We start from the raw sequence: 17,820 nt of genomic DNA, 5'->3' as shown, positions 1-17,820 counted from the left end.
AAAATCTTTTAAAATATTTTTATTGCACTGACTTCAACCACTTTCTCTGACAGCCCATCCATCTACGCACCATCCACTGTGTGTAGAAGTTTTCACACAGGTCCGTTTTAAATCTTTCCCCTCTTGCCTTAAACCTATTCCCTCTAGATTCTTATTATCCTTTCCTGGAGAAAAAAAACCTCTGTGCATTCATCTTATCTATCTATTTTTTTAAATATTATTTTTGGCAATGCAACAGGCTTTTATTGGAAATTCAGCACAAATGCAAGCCTAACATGGGCAACAGGACCTCGACATTCTACTTCAGCTTCTTCTTGGGGCGCAGGTTGTTTGTGTGGCCACACTTGGTTTTACGGCAGTTGGATGCACGAGGATGCAGGCGGGCATAGCACTTGCGACAGACCATCTTGTCACAGTTGTATTTCTGAGCAAGGACTCGGAGACTGGGGTCCAGGGCAACCTCCCCTCAGACGCAGCACCAGATGCAGAGTGGACTCTTTCTGGATATTGTAGTCAGACAGAGTACGGCCATCCTCCAGCTGCTTGCCAGCAATGATCAAGCGATGCTGATCCGGAGGGATCCCTTCCTTGTCCTGTATTTTGGCCTTCACATTCTCGATGGTGTCACTTGGTTCCACCTCAAGGGTGATCGTTTTCCCAGTGAGGGTCTTCACAAAAATCTGCATCTTTTCCGCTCTATGTGTATCTATGTGCCTCATAAATACCCATTAATTAACTTCTCCCCTCCAATGAATAAAGTGCTAAAGTGCCCAATTTCTCCCATTATTTCAGGCTCTTGAGTCGTGGCAACATTCTTGTATATCTTTTTTTTGTACTCTCTCCAGCTTAATTATATCTTTCCTTTAGCAGGGTAACAAAAATTGTAGGCAATACTCCAACTGCGTCCTCCCCAATGTCTTGTACAGCTAAATATAATGCACAGATTTGCATAATGCACAGATTTCTGTAGTCAAGGCCCTGACTAACGAAGGTCACCACCCTGTCAAGCTGTGACGCCACTTCAGGAAATGTTGCACTTGTACTCCTTGGTCCCTCTGTTCCATAACACTTCCCCATGGCCCTACCATTCATCCTGAAAGTCCAACCTTCTGAAAGATTCAATAAGGTGTCCCAGACTGTTTCCCAATACATGTATTAAACAAACGTTGTAAGCTAGCCACATTAGGTGCCAGGCAAGTAAACCAGAATCTTAGCCAAAGTGGTAAAATGTACGTTCTATTGCACTAACAAGAATCAATTCAAACCGCAGATTAGATGCATTGACAATCACATCCTTGTCACACACAAAGCATGGCAGAATGCATGCTGGCCAGAGAATGCTTAGTAGGTCCAACAAAATGTGTGGAGAAAAGAGGCGAGTTAAGGTTTACGTGTAGAACCCTCCTTCTCTCCATTCTCCACACTGCTGCTCACAGTCTTCCAAATCTCTGTTGCATTAACCCTTCTTCGTTTGGTGAGGAGCTGCATTAGCCTCTCGCTGTTTCTAAAGGGACAGCCCTACAGATGGATTTGTTAGATTATAATATATTGGCTCACCGATGACTCAGCTGGCAGATTTAAAGCAGGGTCTGATACTGTGTCGCTTATCAAAAGGTCCTGTGTTTGATCCAGTCTCTGCTATGTTAGCTGATTTCCACTGGGAACTCCACCAGCCTTTTGAAAAGACGGGGGGAAAAAAACTCACCTTAATTTTCTACTGTCATTTAGTGCCCATCAGTTTGCCTGAAAAGCACTGAGAATGGAATGAGAATTGGTTACAAGGGGCCTCATGGTTAAATAGTCTAACTTTCCCTGTCTTGAGCATATCAATCAACCAACAATCCCCTCAAGGGATGATGATGTAGTATTGGTGCCTCCACTGAGAAAGAGTAGGGGGGCGGACAATGGAAATAGATTGAGGATTCCTCTGACAATGATTCCGTTAATTATAACTCACATGGGAGGCAGACCTATGCATAGCTCAAAGGTGCTCATTATACTAATCAAAATATAGCCTATGTCGGTAATTTCCATCATAGGCAACTAATGGACATCAAAAAAATTATGATCAACAATACTTTTTTTTCTCTTCCATTGCATTTTTAAAATTCTGTTTCAATTTCAAGTGGAAATCCTGATGGTATCACTGATGTGAGCACTATGTCATTTTGTTTACAGAAATGGGTGGAGTTAATCTTAGTGCTTTCCTCCAAAGGCTTGATGGTAAATGATAGAACCCAGATTGGATGTGATTAATTTACAATAAGGAGCACCCAAGGTCGGAGCAGAACGGTGGCAGGGTAGCGCAGAGGTAGAGTTGCTGCCTCACAGCGCCAGAGACCCAGGATCGATCCTGACTACAGGTGCTGTCTGTATGGAGTTTGTACATTCTCCCTGCGACTGCGTGGGTTTTCTCCGGGTGCTCTCGTTTCCCCCCACACTCCAAAGACGTACAAGTTTGTAGGTTAATTGGCTTTTATAGATTGTAAATGGTCCCTAATGTGTAGGATAGTGTTGAGAACGTGCAAGGTGATCACCAGTTGTCGTGGACTCGGTGGGCCGAAGGGTTTGTTTTCCTGCTGTATCTCTAAAGTCTGCCCCAACAGCTGCTGACAACTTTCTACCGCTGCACCACAGAGAGCATATTAACGTATGGCATCTCTGTGTGGTATCTCAGCTGCACGGAGGCGGAGAGGAGAGCTCTTCAGCGCGTCGTCCACAGAGCGCAGAGGATTATTGGGACACCGCTACCAGCCTTGGAGGGCATCTACCACACACGGTGCCTCAGGAAGGCCGTCAGCATTCATAAAGACTCCTCACACCCTCGTAACGGACTGTTCGAACTACTTCCCCCCGGCAGACGTTACAAGGCCTTCTACGCCCAAACCTCCAGACTCAGGAACAGCTTCATTCCCAGAGCTATAGCGGCTCTGAACCGGCCCTGCTGAGTGCCGCCCCACCCCCCCTGGACTGTCTCCCTCGGATGGTCACGTCGCACAGACACATCTGCACTTTAGTCTGTTTGAACTGTGTTTGACTATTTTACTGTTGTAATGTTCTTTTTACAAACCATGTTCTCGGGGTATCTAAATCTAAATTTTATTAGTTATTTAAGTTATGACATCGGATGGAAGCTGCAAACCCAAATCTCGTTGCGCTTATGTGCAATGACAATAAAATATATTATTATTATTATTATTATTATTATTATTATTATTATTATTATTATTATTATTATTATTATTATTATTATTATTATTATTATTATTAAGTCTAAAGCTAACCTGACCTCAGTTGCTGCAGCCAGCGCAATATATGTGATTGTCCAGCATGCACGGCAGTTAATCCAAAAATCAAATTTAATCTAAATCAGAATTTCCGCTTACAAACCAAACTTATGCAAATTAGTGCATGATCTTGTACAAAACATCTTCCCTTTTCCAGTAGCATAACATCTGACACTGTCAGAAAATCTGGTTCAGTGTACTGGTTATATGATCCCACCAGCAGAAGTGAAAATGGCTGTTAGAATGAGTGACAGCTTGGTGTACACAAATCCCCTTGCATGTCGCAATCTGTGCACTCACTCTCCCCTGTCTGATTTTGTGTCCTGGATTCCATAGAATCCTTTGCTGAATCCATCAGCAAGGATGTGAGCATAAGAGGGGTGATGTTACCAGAAGGGGTACTTGGATCAAGGCCTTCCTGTAGATGGATGATCTTTAGGTTGGATCCACGACAGCCTGCAGATTGAACAGCTGCTACGACTAGTTTGAGTTGGCATCAGGAGCCAGAGTGAATCACAGGCCATGCTCTTTCCCAACTGGCCCGATTGGTCCTCCGCCCTGTTCTCCATCAGAATGGACATTTGGAAGATGTTGTGGGTCCGATGTGGAAAGGCCGAGGCCTGCAACAAATATTGGCTCCATTGGACAAGTGAATTAAAGAAACTCAAGGAGCAGCGCTTCCTCTCAATAACTAGTAAGAACCAGGTCAGCAGGTGTGAGGCGTTCTCGGGATTGCTGTACTTGGCACAGGTATGGCCCATCCCTCACTCCGATTACCTGGCCTGCCGATTACCTGGCCTGCCGATTACCTGGCCTGTCTTCCAGTTCATCTGGGGATTCAAAATGGAGGGGCCACAATGCACAAATTCACAGACAAAGGGCAAAAGTGTAACCACCACTGCTCTCATCATGATGGCCATCTTTGTGTTTGGCTTTATCAGGCTGTCACCAAATACCACTATGTTCTGTGGTTCTACCTGTCCCTGGTGTTGGGAAGACAGGGCCTTGCCCCGTTACTGTGCAATGTCCCAGTCAGTTGGACATTGCCGCACTACCTACCTTCGTGGAAAGGTTATTTGACACCTACCCCCTTGACCGCAAATCCTCTAGACAGTGCAGATGGATGATCATCAAGTCACTAATCTGCTGTTGGTCTTCCAGCAGAGTGAGATATCCGTCGCGAAATATTGCTGACTGGAACATTGTAGACTGCACGGAACAACCTGCAGACACTCGCAGGGTGGTTCCTAGAGCAGACTGCCCAGTTAATCTGGAAGAATACCAGAACTCACCAACAAGCACCAAGACCTCTGTTGGCAGGTAGTGAAAGAGGCCCCTTTTGATCAGATCCTTCTCGTATGGTTGCAATCTCATTCCCAATGCACGCTAGCCTCGGGCCGGCTGTGATTTGGACAACAGTTGCCCACTGATTTGCATTCTGTGGATGAGATAAGAGGGTCTGATGAAAGATACAAGGATTCTTGTTGCGGTTCATCCCGAGCAGCTGCTTAACAAAGGACTCTGTGATTCACAGACAGTTCACAGAGACACGAGACACACTCAGAGATGGACAGCTGCAGATGGATGATCATCAACTCAATGATCTGCTGTTGGTCTTCCAGCAGAGTGACATGTCCGTCAGGGAACACTGCTGACTGGCACATTCCAGACTGCGGGAGTACATGCTGAGGGACATACTGAAGCCCGGTGGAGCCAATGCAAAGGCTCAGTGGGGAAGGACCACAGTCTCAGCGTCTGTCCACAAGTGTAGATTAAGAGCCTGAGTCTATTGGGAAAAACCCCCTTAAACAATGGGATGGATTATCACCCCAAGGGGCCACACGAATGCTAATTGGTGCTGTGTACAAAACATGTGCTAACACTACTGTGTATAAAACCAGCAATACTGAATGTATAAGTCAGCATTAAGAAAGGGCGGCACAGTGGTGCAGGGTGGTACAGTGGTGCAGGGTGGTACAGTGGTACAGTGGTGCAGAGTGGTGCAGTGGTGCAGGGTGGTGCAGGGTGGTACAGTGGTGCAGGGTGGTACAGTGGTACAGGGTGGTACAGTGGTGCAGGGTGGTACAGTGGTGCAGGGTGGTACAGTGGTACAGGGTGGTACAGTGGTGCAGGGTGGTACAGTGGTACAGGGTGGTACAGTGGTGCAGGGTGGTACAGTGGTACAGGGTGGCACAGTGGTGCAGGGTGGTACAGTGGTACAGGGTGGTACAGTGGTACAGGGTGGCACAGTGGTGCAGGGTGGTACAGTGGTACAGGGTGGCACAGTGGTGCAGGGTGGTACAGTGGTGCAGTGGTACAGTGGTGCAGGGTGGCACAGTGGTGCAGGGTGGTACAGTGGTACAGGGTGGTACAGTGGTACAGGGTGGTACAGTGGTGCCGGCTGGTACAGTGGTGCAGGGTGGTACAGTGGTACAGGGTGGTACAGTGGTACAGGGTGGTACAGTGGTGCAGGGTGGTACAGTGGTACAGGGTGGTACAGTGGTGCAGGGTGGTACAGTGGTGCAGGGTGGTACAGTGGTGCAGGGTGGTGCAGGGTGGTGCAGGGTGGTACAGTGGTACAGTGGTGCAGGGTGGTACAGTGGTACAGAGTGGTACAGTGGTACAGGGTGGTACAGTGGTGCAGGGTGGTACAGTGGTACAGGGTGGTACAGTGGTACAGGGTGGTACAGTGGTGCAGGGTGGTACAGTGGTACAGGGTGGTACAGTGGTGCAGGGTGGAACAGTGGTGCAGGGTGGTACATTGGTGCAGGGTGGTGCAGGGTGGTGCAGGGTGGTACAGTGGTACAGTGGTGCAGGGTGGTACAGTGGTGCAGGGTGGTGCAGGGTTGTGCAGGGTGGTACAGTGGTACAGGGTGGTACAGTGGTGCAGGGTGGTGCAGGGTGGTACAGTGGTGCAGGGTGGTACAGTGGTGCAGGGTGGTACAGTGGTGCAGGGTGGTACAGTGGTACAGGGTGGTACAGTGGTGCAGGGTGGTACAGTGGTACAGGGTGGTACAGTGGTGCAGGGTGGTACAGTGGTGCAGGGTGGTACAGTGGTGCAGGGTGGTGCAGGGTGGTGCAGGGTGGTACAGTGGTACAGTGGTGCAGGGTGGTACAGTGGTGCAGGGTGGTGCAGGGTGGTGCAGGGTGGTACAGTGGTACAGGGTGGTACAGTGGTGCAGGGTGGTGCAGGGTGGTACAGTGGTGCAGGGTGGTACAGTGGTGCAGGGTGGTGCAGGGTGGTACAGTGGTGCAGGGTGGTACAGTGGTGCAGGGTGGCACAGTGGTGCAGGGTGGTAGAGTGGTGCAGGGTGGTACAGTGGTGCAGGGTGGCACAGTGGTGCAGGGTGGTACAGTGGTGCAGGGTGGTACAGTGGTACAGGGTGGTACAGTGGTGCAGGGTGGTGCAGGGTGGTACAGTGGTGCAGGGTGGTACAGTGGTGCAGGGTGGTGCAGGGTGGTACAGTGGTGCAGGGTGGTACAGTGGTGCAGGGTGGTACAGTGGTGCAGGGTGGTACAGTGGTGCAGGGTGGCACAGTGGTGCAGGGTGGTAGAGTGGTGCAGGGTGGTACAGTGGTGCAGGGTGGCACAGTGGTGCAGGGTGGTACAGTGGTGCAGGGTGGTACAGTGGTACAGGGTGGTACAGTGGTGCAGGGTGGTGCAGGGTGGTACAGTGGTACAGGGTGGTACAGTGGTGCAGGGTGGTGCAGGGTGGTACAGTGGTGCAGGGTGGTACAGTGGTGCAGGGTGGTACAGTGGTGCAGGGTGGTACAGTGGTGCAGGGTGGTACAGTGGTGCAGGGTGGTACAGTGGTGCAGGGTGGTACAGTGGTGCAGGGTGGTACAGTGGTGCAGGGTGGTACAGTGGTGCAGGGTGGTGCAGGGTGGTACAGTGGTGCAGGGTGGTACAGTGGTGCAGGGTGGTACAGTGGTGCAGGGTGGCACAGTGGTGCAGGGTGGTACAGTGGTGCAGGGTGGTACAGTGGTACAGGGTGGTACAGTGGTGCAGGGTGGTGCAGGGTGGTACAGTGGTGCATGGTGGTACAGTGGTGCAGGGTGGTACAGGGTGGTACAGTGGTGCAGGGTGGTAGAGTGGTGCAGGGTGGTAGAGTGGTGCAGGGTGGTACAGTGGTGCAGGGTGGTACAGTGGTGCAGGGTGGTACAGTGGTGCAGGGTGGTACAGTGGTGCAGGGTGGTGCAGGGTGGTACAGTGGTGCAGGGTGGTACAGTGGTGCAGGGTGGTACAGTGGTGCAGGGTGGTAGTGTGGTGCAGGGTGGTACAGTGGTGCAGGGTGGTACAGTGGTGCAGGGTGGTAGTGTGGTGCAGGGTGGTACAGTGGTGCAGGGTGGCACAGTGGTGCAGGGTGGTACAGTGGTGCAGGGTGGCACAGTGGTGCAGGGTGTTACAGTGGTGCAGGGTGGTACAGTGGTGCAGGGTGGTACAGTGGTGCAGGGTGGTACAGTGGTGCAGGGTGGTAGTGTGGTGCAGGGTGGTACAGTGGTGCAGGGTGGTACAGTGGTGCAGGGTGGTACAGTGGTGCAGGGTGGTACAGTGGTGCAGGGTGGTGCAGGGTGGTACAGTGGTGCAGGGTGGTACAGTGGTGCAGGGTGGTACAGTGGTGCAGGGTGGTACAGTGGTGCAGGGTGGTGCAGGGTGGTACAGTGGTGCAGGGTGGTACAGTGGTGCAGGGTGGTACAGTGGTGCAGGGTGGTACAGTGGTGCAGGGTGGTACAGTGGTGCAGGGTGGTACAGTGGTGCAGGGTGGTACAGTGGTGCAGGGTGGTACAGTGGTGCAGGGTGGTACAGTGGTGCAGGGTGGTACAGTGGTGCAGGGTGGTGCAGGGTGGTACAGTGGTGCAGGGTGGTACAGTGGTGCAGGGTGGTACAGTGGTGCAGGGTGGTGCAGGGTGGTACAGGGTGGTACAGTGGTGCAGGGTGGTGCAGGGTGGTGCAGGGTGGTACAGTGGTGCAGGGTGGTACAGTGGTGCAGGGTGGTACAGTGGTGCAGGGTGGTACAGGGTGGTACAGTGGTGCAGGGTGGCAGAGTAGTGAAGGCCAGAACAGTGATGGGGTGGTAAAGTGGCTCAGGGTGGCACAGTGGTGCAGTGGTAGTGTTGTGCCTTGGGGGGACCAGGCGGGGGGTGGAAGGCGGCGAGAATAATGAGGGCACTCGGCGGAGGGGTGGGGGGGGGGGGGGGGGGGGGTGTTGGGTCTGTTGCCATGTATGGTGGCAAGCAGAAGATAGGACTGTTTGGTGAATGTTTGTAACTTTGGCGGTGTCGGAAGCGTGATGACACTTCTGTACTGCCCAGGTGAGGTCTGCAATATGATTTGACTGGGTTGTATGCAAAAAATATGCTGTACCTAGGTCCATGTGACAATAAAGTATCATTGAATCATTGAATCATTGGTTATAACATCTAAAAGGAGTTGATAAGGTTTTGGAGAGAATAAAAAACGGAATTAACAATAATAATAATATATCTTATTGTCATTGCACATGGGGGGGGGGGGGGGGGGGGGTTGCAGTGCCACACGGGTAGTCAGCAACCCAGGATACAGGGCTTGATGCTACCACCACTCTTCATGCCCAAGGCTAGTCTGAAGAGCATGACTTTATGGGAAGCATCAAACAATTTGCTGGAGGAGCTTGTGTATGAAGGAACTGCACATGCTGGTGTACAACAAAGATAGACACAAAGTGCTGGAGTAACTTAGCAGGACAGGCAATATCTCTGGAGAAAATAAATTGGTGACTTTTCGGGTCGAGACCTTTCTTGAAGAAATCTGTGGGGGAGAAGGAATTATTGGTTTTGGGTTGAAATCCTGTATCAGGTCTGAGGGTGGGCACAAGAGACTTCAGATCTTCTCTAACTGAGTCGCTTCAGCATATCGTTTGTTGCTCAGTCTGAAGAAGCATCCTGACCTGAAAGATTACCTAATCATGTTCTCCAGAGCTGTTGAGTTACTCCAGCACTTTGTGGCTTTTTTTGGTCCTTGACTGGCCCTTACACTGTGGCAGAGACGTTGTTAAAAATGTCCACTGGCTTGGTTTTCTCAGTACAATTTCTTCTCACATTCCTGTCCCATACCAGCGTTTAACCATCATTAACTCCTGTTTTCCCACCCTTGTCGAAGCTGTTTCTCTGTCTCTCCACAGAATACCACCAATGCTTGAGAGGCCAACCTTGGCAACTTGCCAATGCCTGAAATTCCACCCTCCAGCTCTTAGTTCTCCCAGCTGTCATGTGCGATATACTGAGAGGGTCATAAACAGACATTATTGCGTTGACCCCAAATTATGGGACAAGGTCAGCTCACTTGGAATCACATAATTGACCCGGTAGGGTCACTAACCTAGAGCCTAAAATTTACGAGCAGTTACAACTTCCCTCTGATCGACATAAGATTTTATTAGTTGCTATACTTACCTGGGTTTATCTAGTTAGAACAATGTCCCTAAAGGGATAGGGTGGACTTGGATTGAAATTAGGTTTCAGGACTCGGAGAACATGAAAACAACATTACAGCAGAGCCATTGGCAAAATAAGAAAAATAACTGATAGAAAGCTAACCCCAACCCCAAACAGTGCAAAAGTCAGAACCAAAATCCTTTACAGAGATTATGAATATGTGGGAAATATGCAAAAATATTCAATACTTTTAAAAATATATGAAAACTTTGAAATATTGCCTTGAAAATGCCCATCATTTTAAATAGTTAATTTGCAGTGGGGCAACAAATTTTTAGTTTGAAGTCATGCATGAGAAAATTCTACTGGGCAGGTCTGGAACCAGGAAAGGACTTTACTAGAGATAAAGATTAGTAGAGTCATAAAGCGCTGAAACAGGCCCATCAGCCCATTGAGTCCACTTTGACCATCAGTCTATTTACACTGTACCTACACTAAGTCCCATTGTACGTCATTGCGCTGAGGGATTAGTAGTTGCCTGACAGGGTTGCCTCCTTTGACAGGAGGGGAGGTCTATAGTTGGAGACTAGAAAACAATCAGTAGCTGGGAATGAGATCTGTGACAGGGATAGGGTTGACCAGGGGAGAAATAATGATAGGTCAGGGAGTTAATGGATACCCTGTGAGGGCTGTAACTTAGGTGGGGAGGAAGGTGTATGGAAGAGGGAAATGTATATTTGTGTGGAGTACAGGGGGACCCAAGGTAGGGCAGATAAGTGCATTATTTTAAGAAAGACCAAAACGAGGAAGTTCTCAATATCAGGCTCTGTGACTATCCCCTTTAAATAACTGAAGCATACCTCTTATACGCTGTGAAAACCTGTTCTGCCTGAGTGATTTACACCTCTCATGGGTCACATATCCATGATCAAAATTACTGGGAGTGCCAGCAGGCTCTGTTGCACATTACTGACCAGATCAGACATCATTAGATAGCCTTCCTCACTATCCATAACACCTCCTGCATTCACATTCAACTTTTCACATCACCAATTTTTGTTTGCAACTCATGACACATTAGGAAGAACATCAAGCCAGAGAAGATTTACTAAGGACCAGAGTGACTTATACAAACTTATATAGGTAGACACAAAATGCTGGAGTAACTCAGCGGGACAGGTAGCATCTCTGGAGAGAAGGAATGGGTGACGTTTCGGGTCGAGACCCGACTTCAGACCCGAAATTCTTTATATAGGATCAAGGTTTGTTCTCCTAAGAGCATAGATCATTTATGGGCGATCTAATAGATTTGTTCCAAATATTTTTGAAAGATGAATTCAGTAGAAAATGTTTTGTGCAGCAGAAGCAGGGGAAGTAGACACAAGGTGATCGACAAAGGACCAGAGACCATGACATCTTGTGCGGTCATGAAAAGCATCAAGTTAATGCATGTGAGTCAGTCATGTCAGTCATTTCATCCCTCTTTTCTTTTACTCACATCATTGGCATATGTTTGGAGCCAAATTATAAGAATGTACAAGAGGAGAATTGAAGCATTTCTAGGCAACAAATATGAATGCGTTTCATTCTTCGATTCCTGACAGGGAGTTTTCCAACATTATTTTACAGCATATGACTCCATCTGAGTAGCAGTTGTGCACATTGAGTTATCAGCAAGGTAATCAATGAGAATTTGTGTGGGAGCTAGAAGAATATGCATTTGGAATTGATGTGGGCTACTATTGTGGCTTTACAATTATATCATTGGGGCAGCGGTAGAGTTGAAGCCTTACCTCGCCTACACGCTAGAGACCCGGGTTCGATCCCGACTACGGGTGCTGTCTGTATGGAGTTTTATGTTCTCCCTGTGACCGCATGGGTTTTCTCCGAGATCTTCGGCTTCCTCCCACACTCCAAAGATGTCCATGTTTATAGGTTAATTGGCTTGGTATAATTGTACAGTAAGTTGTCCCTAGTGTGTGTAGGATTGTGTGTTAATGTGCGGGGATCGTTGGTTAGAGCAGACTCGACGGGCCGAAGGGCGTTTCCACGCTGTATCTCTAAACTAAATAAGCTAAACAAAAATGAAGAGAAATCTGTGAAACACTGAAAAAAATGTTGCCATACTCTCACTCAGTCCATTTTCCTTCATAGTAACTTGCCTGGTGCAGTATTCTTTGACCAAGAATACCTCAACAATCCTTAATACCTTTTCCAAGCTAATTTTCATGAATCTTTTTCGATGTGGGAGCAATACTTAATAATATTGCCAATTAGGAACAACTTTAAACTGAGTTTACCGTCAAGAATTTAACTGCTTTGGGTGCAATGTTCATTTTAATCCCCGCCCAATTTCAAAGCAACTTGGACATAAATCTAGCATGCCATGTAATCCGGCGAAGTGAAGGATAAACTGCTTCATCATTTTGGAAAACTGTCCCTTATTCAGCGTTCACTAATGGTCCATGAGAAGGCAATGGCTGCGGCAAAAGTAGAAATGATGAGAGGTGTTGAACTAAAAACACAGCAGGATGTTACGCTGAGATTGGAATGATTGAAAAATGAAAGATGATGGAATTAAAGCAGTGTTGTGAATTCTCTGCACATAATATCCTGCCCAGTAACTTATCTTGGCTTTAACCCAACATGTATATTCTTTACATAATATTCTTTACCTACTTTTCACGACAAAACTAGTTGATTAAAGAAAGGGTTTAGAAATACTACAGATATCGTTTGGTTTCACTTCAATTACTGTGAGCTGAATCATGCTGGATTCTACTTTCCAGCCAGGCCTGCTACCCTTTTTCGCTGTCCACCCACCCTTCCTGTGTTAAATGTGCACCCTACACTTTCACAAGGTGTCAGTGAGATGCAGCAAGGCTATGGCGGTAACTGGGCTTTGGAAAGCCTGCTTCTGAAATCAATTATTAAAGAAGATATATAACGTGTTAAAACTTTTTAAAATATTTAAAACTAATGAATTAATTAAACTAAAGCAAACATTATTTTATATTACCCTAGCCAATCTCCACTGGCATGTATGATTGTATTCTAGCTTTCCATATAGTCCAGCCATGCAACAGTGTGAGATATGACCCTATTAGAAACAGTAGCATCTATTACCCAATGCATCCAGGACCTATAAAAGGTTCATGTAATGTAGCACATATTGGCCCAAAGCAATTGGCACCTTCCTTAAACACATAAAAGTGTAGCAATGCCAAACACCAATCTACATTATTTACTTGCAAAGTTTTGTTCTAAATGAATTAGCACAGACGCCTCTAGACTTGTACTCTAGTTCATGTCTGTGAGCTCCTGAAAGGCATTATATAAATGCATGTGTTTAGGTGCCTTGTTCACCATTATCTCTGCACTTGGAGCCATAGAACCATAGACTGATACAGCGTGGAAACAGGCCCTTCGGCCCAACATGCCCACACCGACCAAAAGTCCCACCTGGTTCATTCCCGGGATGGCGGGACTGTCATATGCTGAGAGAATGGAGCAGCTGGGCTTGTACACTCTGGAATTTAGAAGGATGAGAGGAGATCTCATTGAAACATATAAGATTGTTAAGGGCTTGGACACACTAGAGGCAGGAAACATGTTCCCGATGTTGGGGGAGTCCAGAAGCAGGGGCCACAGTTTAAGAATAATGAGTAAGCCATTTAGAACGGAGACGAGGAAACACTTTTTCCTCACAGAGAGTGGTGAGTGTGGAATTCTCTGCCTTAGTGGAGGCAGGTTCTTTGGATACTTTCAAGTGAGAGCTAGATAGGGCTCTTAAAAATAGCGGAGTCAGGGGATATGAGGAGAAGGCAGGAACGGGGTGCTGATTGGGGATGATCAGCCATGATCACATTGAAAGACGATGCTGGCTCAAAGGGCCAAATGGCCTACTCCTGCACCTATTGTCTATTGTCTATTGCCTATGTTTGGCCCGTATCCCTTTATCCCATGTTCCTATTTGATTGTTTCTGAAATGTTGCAATAGACCATGCCTCAACCACCTCATCTGGCAGCTCGTTCCATACATCCACCACCCTTTGTGTGAAAAAGTTACCCGTCAGATTCCTATTAAATCTTTTCCACTTCACCTTAAACCTATGCCCTCTGGTTCTCGATTCACAGACTATAGGCATGAGACTCTGTGCATCTACCCATTCTATTGTTCTCATGATTCTATACACCTCAAAAGATCACCCCTCATCCTCCTGCACTCCAAGGAATATAGTCCCAGCCTACTCAATTTCTCCCTATAGTTCAGATCCCCTAGTCCTGGCCACATCATCGTAAAGCTTCACTTATCCAGCTTGTTGACATATATTGACTCTTGGTTAAGCAAAAACTTCTTACTTTTTAGTTTTACTTTTAAATCCCTCCAGGGCCTCACTCCTTTATGTCCCTGCAAGCTGCTCCAGTCAAACAATCATTTGAGATGCAAGGAATGGCAGATGCTGGAATCTTGAGCAAAACACAAAGTGCTTGAAAAGGGCCCTGACCCAAAACATCGCTTCTCCATTCCCTCCACAGATGCTGCCTGACCTGTTGAGTTCCTCAAGCAGCTTGTGTTTTGCTCAGCAATGTGAGAATGTAGCATTTCTTTAAATCTGGCATCCTTAGCATAGCGATGTTACAAAACCTACCTTCTGCCACTGGCTGGGTGTGCGACTCCGGAGCCTTTGGGGGGGGGGGGGAGGATTAAAATGCTGGTTTGTATTGCTTGTCAGAGAGGGATTTCCTCGGGCTGCTAGTTGATGAAGAAAAATTGATCGGACTTCTGTGCCTGGTTTTTAAAAAACCGCTGGATAATTTAATCGCAGGATTAAAGTAAAAGGCGACTTCTAATGCCCTCGATGCCTTTAACGTGACGGATCGCAATATCAGGACAAAACAAATGATAAGTCGTATATTTCACATATAATCTTGCTTCTTGGTGTGGCTTTAGTCTAATTTTACGATGTGAAAATGTTATTTAGGCCCACATACGAATTGGCAGTGTCTTGCCTGCCGATATGGGTTTAAAATTCACGGCAACGGCAACGGCAACGGCAACGGCAACGTTCCAATCGATCACATTCCAGAAACACCCACTCGCAAGATGATTTGAATCGTCTTTTTATTTTTGGTCAATTATGTCATAAGAGCATCTAAATCGTCTATATTTTGTGTTGTTGTCTATCCAGAATCAATATTTTTATACTAAATATCCACAACAGTTTTAGTCACATGTATTGTGCAAAAAATAATAATCTTGATTATATTGAGAGTAGATGTTTCTAGACTATTTGGATACTTAGGCTATTTAAAATGTTTAGCCTTTTCTTAAAAAATGGATAGATGTTTAGATCTAGTAATTGAATTTAGATTAATTTAATGGATTAGATGAATTTGATGAAACTGATGAATATGAATTTTTTGTTGGGTATTTACTATTTGTTTTAGCGTTTAACTTCATTTCAACCTTTTTTCTAAAACTTCAAATAATAACTTGTTTCTGTTAATGCTGTTCAGTGGTTTTTTTTACTTTACATTTTAAACAGGTGTCTCCGAAGAAGAAATGCAAAATTGTCAATCCAAATGCCCAGCAAAAGAGACTGATTCTGCATTCGCAGAGATTATCCAAATTTGGACTACTCCAAATGTGATGAACTACAGGACATTCTTAATGGGAAAGTAGTGGGCAGAAAGGCATGTCATGCATGGTTTGAAGAGCAATAACCTGTAGTTTACAATGCCAAAATTGAAAGTTGAGGAAAAACAAGGTGTACAGAGTTGCTCATTGGTTACAATTTGAGGAGTATGATGATGCTACTGATTATGATATGCCAATGTACCAGCTAACAACTGATGTTCTCCATAAAGACTTGGTCTATTGCTAGAAATTGTAATTTATTTACCTATCTGTTATGGACTTACAGCATATAATATAATAATATTAAAGTTCTGATCTTGAGAACATCACATTTTTGAATTTTCAAGACAGTCTAGGTGTTTATTACTATTTCCGTCACAACGGTCAATTTTGTAATTAGCTACAATTAGGTAATTAACTAATTATATGCTTAATTTCAGGCCATCCAAGTAAGATGTATTGTGTTTGTTTCAGAATGCTTCAATCTATAATAACTGAAAATTTCATTCAGTTCTCTTGATTTTTAAGAAAGTTATGGTCTTGTGACTGTCCTCCATCACAGCTTTTGTGTTAAGTCAATGGAAAAGCAATAGGGAACAAGATGCTAATTTCCGAGTATGGAAATGGCCATAACTTTTTTAATACTGAAGATATGAAAGTGAATTAGGTTAAAGATATCCAAAATTAAAGATATTTTTATGCTTTATCTGATGGGATAAATTACAGGCTTGATTTTTTAAATCTCAAAATTAATAACATTCCCACTTAGCATCTCCAGATTTAATTCCCTTACCATTTCCAGACATGTCACCTCCATTGCCTCCCTAAATTCTTCTGCAGTTATAGAGTCACACCACACAGAAACAGGCCCTTCAATCCAACTTGCCTGTGCTGTTCAAGATGCCCTATCTACGCTAATCCTACTTGCATGAGTTTGGCCCATTTCCCTCTAAACCTATCCTACTCATGTACCTGTCCAAATCCCTTTTAAATGTTGTTATAGCACCTTGCTCAACTACCTCATCTGGCAGCGTTCCTTATATCCTCATTTTCATAGCAAAATTATTTGAGTATAGGAGCAGGGAGGGTCTACTGCAGTTGTACAGGCTCTTGGTGAGACCACACCTGGAGTATTGCGTAGTTTTGGTCTCCTAATCTGAGGAAAGACATTCTTGCCATAGAGGGAGTACAGAGAAGGTTCACAAGACTGATTCCTGGGATGGCAGGACTTTCATATGAAGAAAGACTGGATAGACTCGGCTTGTACTCGCTAGAATTTAGAAAATTGAGGGGGGATCTTATAGAAACTTACAAAATTCTTAAGGGGTTGGACAGGCTAGATGCAGGAAGATTGTTCCCGATGTTGGGGAAATCCAGAACAAGGGGTCACAGTTTAAGGATAAGGGGGAAGTATTTTAGGACTGAGATGAGAAAATCATTTTTTACACAGAGAGTGGTGAATCTGTGGAATTCTCTGCCACAGAAGGTAGTTAAAGCCAGTTCATTGGCTATATTTAAGAGGGAGTTAGATGTGGCCCTTGTGGCTAAAGGGATCAGGAGGTATGGAGAGAAGGCAGGTATGGGATATTGAGTTGGATGATCAGCCATGATCATATTGAATGGCGGTGCAGGCTTGAAGGGCCGAAGGGCCTACTCCTGCACCTATTTTCTATGTTTCTATGTTTCTATGTTTCTATCCACCACTCTCTGTGTGACAAAGTTGCACCACAGGTTTCAATTAAATAATTTCCCCCTCACCTTAAAGCTATGTCCTCTGGTTTTTGATTCCCCTAATATGGGTAAAAAACTCTGTGCCTTCATCCTATGTATTCCACTCATGGTTTTATCCTTCTCTATAAGGTCACCCTTGAGCTTCCTGTGCTCCATATGTCTTTATTTCTTCCTTCAAGAAGCTCCTTACAACTTATCCCTTTAACCAAGGTTGTGCATGAGTATTGATATCCCAGTCTGCGGCCGATTTCAAGTTTTCTGTGTTAGCTCTCCTGTGAAGTGCCTAGGGATGTTCTCATTTGTTTCGGCCACTATTCAAAGTCAGGCCACTGCTGATGGTGGAGGAGTGCATCGAGGAGAAACAAAGAACTACAAATAATGGGGTGGCACAGTGGCACAGCTGTACAGTTGCTGCTTACAGGGCCAGAGACCTGGGTTCAATCTTGACTATGGATGCTGTCTATATGGGTTTCCTGTATGTTCTCCCTGTGACCGTGTGGGGTTTCTCCGGGTGCTCTGGTTTCCTCCCACACTTCAAAGATGGGCGGGTTTATACGTTGTGTTTAAGAAGGAACTGTAGATGCTGGAAAATCGAAGGTACACAAAAATGCTGGAGAAACTCAGCAGGTGCAGCAGCATCTATGGAGCGAAGGAAATAGGCAACGTTTCGGTTTATAGGTTAATTGACTTCTGTAAATGTCCCTAGTGTGTTGTGATGATCGTGTTCAGCGCGGACTTGATGGGCCAA

At 46.0% G+C, this 17,820-nt stretch overlaps 1 protein-coding gene across 1 annotated transcript; it reads right to left on the bottom strand.

The window, feature by feature from the left end:
- Nucleotides 1-220: 220 nt before the first annotated feature.
- Nucleotides 221-694, bottom strand: LOC116982795 (ubiquitin-60S ribosomal protein L40-like). Its single transcript, XM_033036252.1, is given in 2 exon segments — nt 221-457; nt 459-694. Coding segments are annotated over 2 exon segments (387 nt in total). The 5' UTR covers nt 687-694; the 3' UTR covers nt 221-298.
- Between the last annotated feature and the right edge of the window lie 17,126 nt (nt 695-17,820).

This window comes from Amblyraja radiata, chromosome 1 (assembly GCF_010909765.2).
Source record: "Amblyraja radiata isolate CabotCenter1 chromosome 1, sAmbRad1.1.pri, whole genome shotgun sequence".
Lineage (NCBI taxonomy): Eukaryota > Metazoa > Chordata > Chondrichthyes > Rajiformes > Rajidae > Amblyraja > Amblyraja radiata.
The sequence above is the reverse complement of the archived record's forward strand: the minus strand, read 5'-3'. Positions and strand labels throughout refer to the sequence as shown.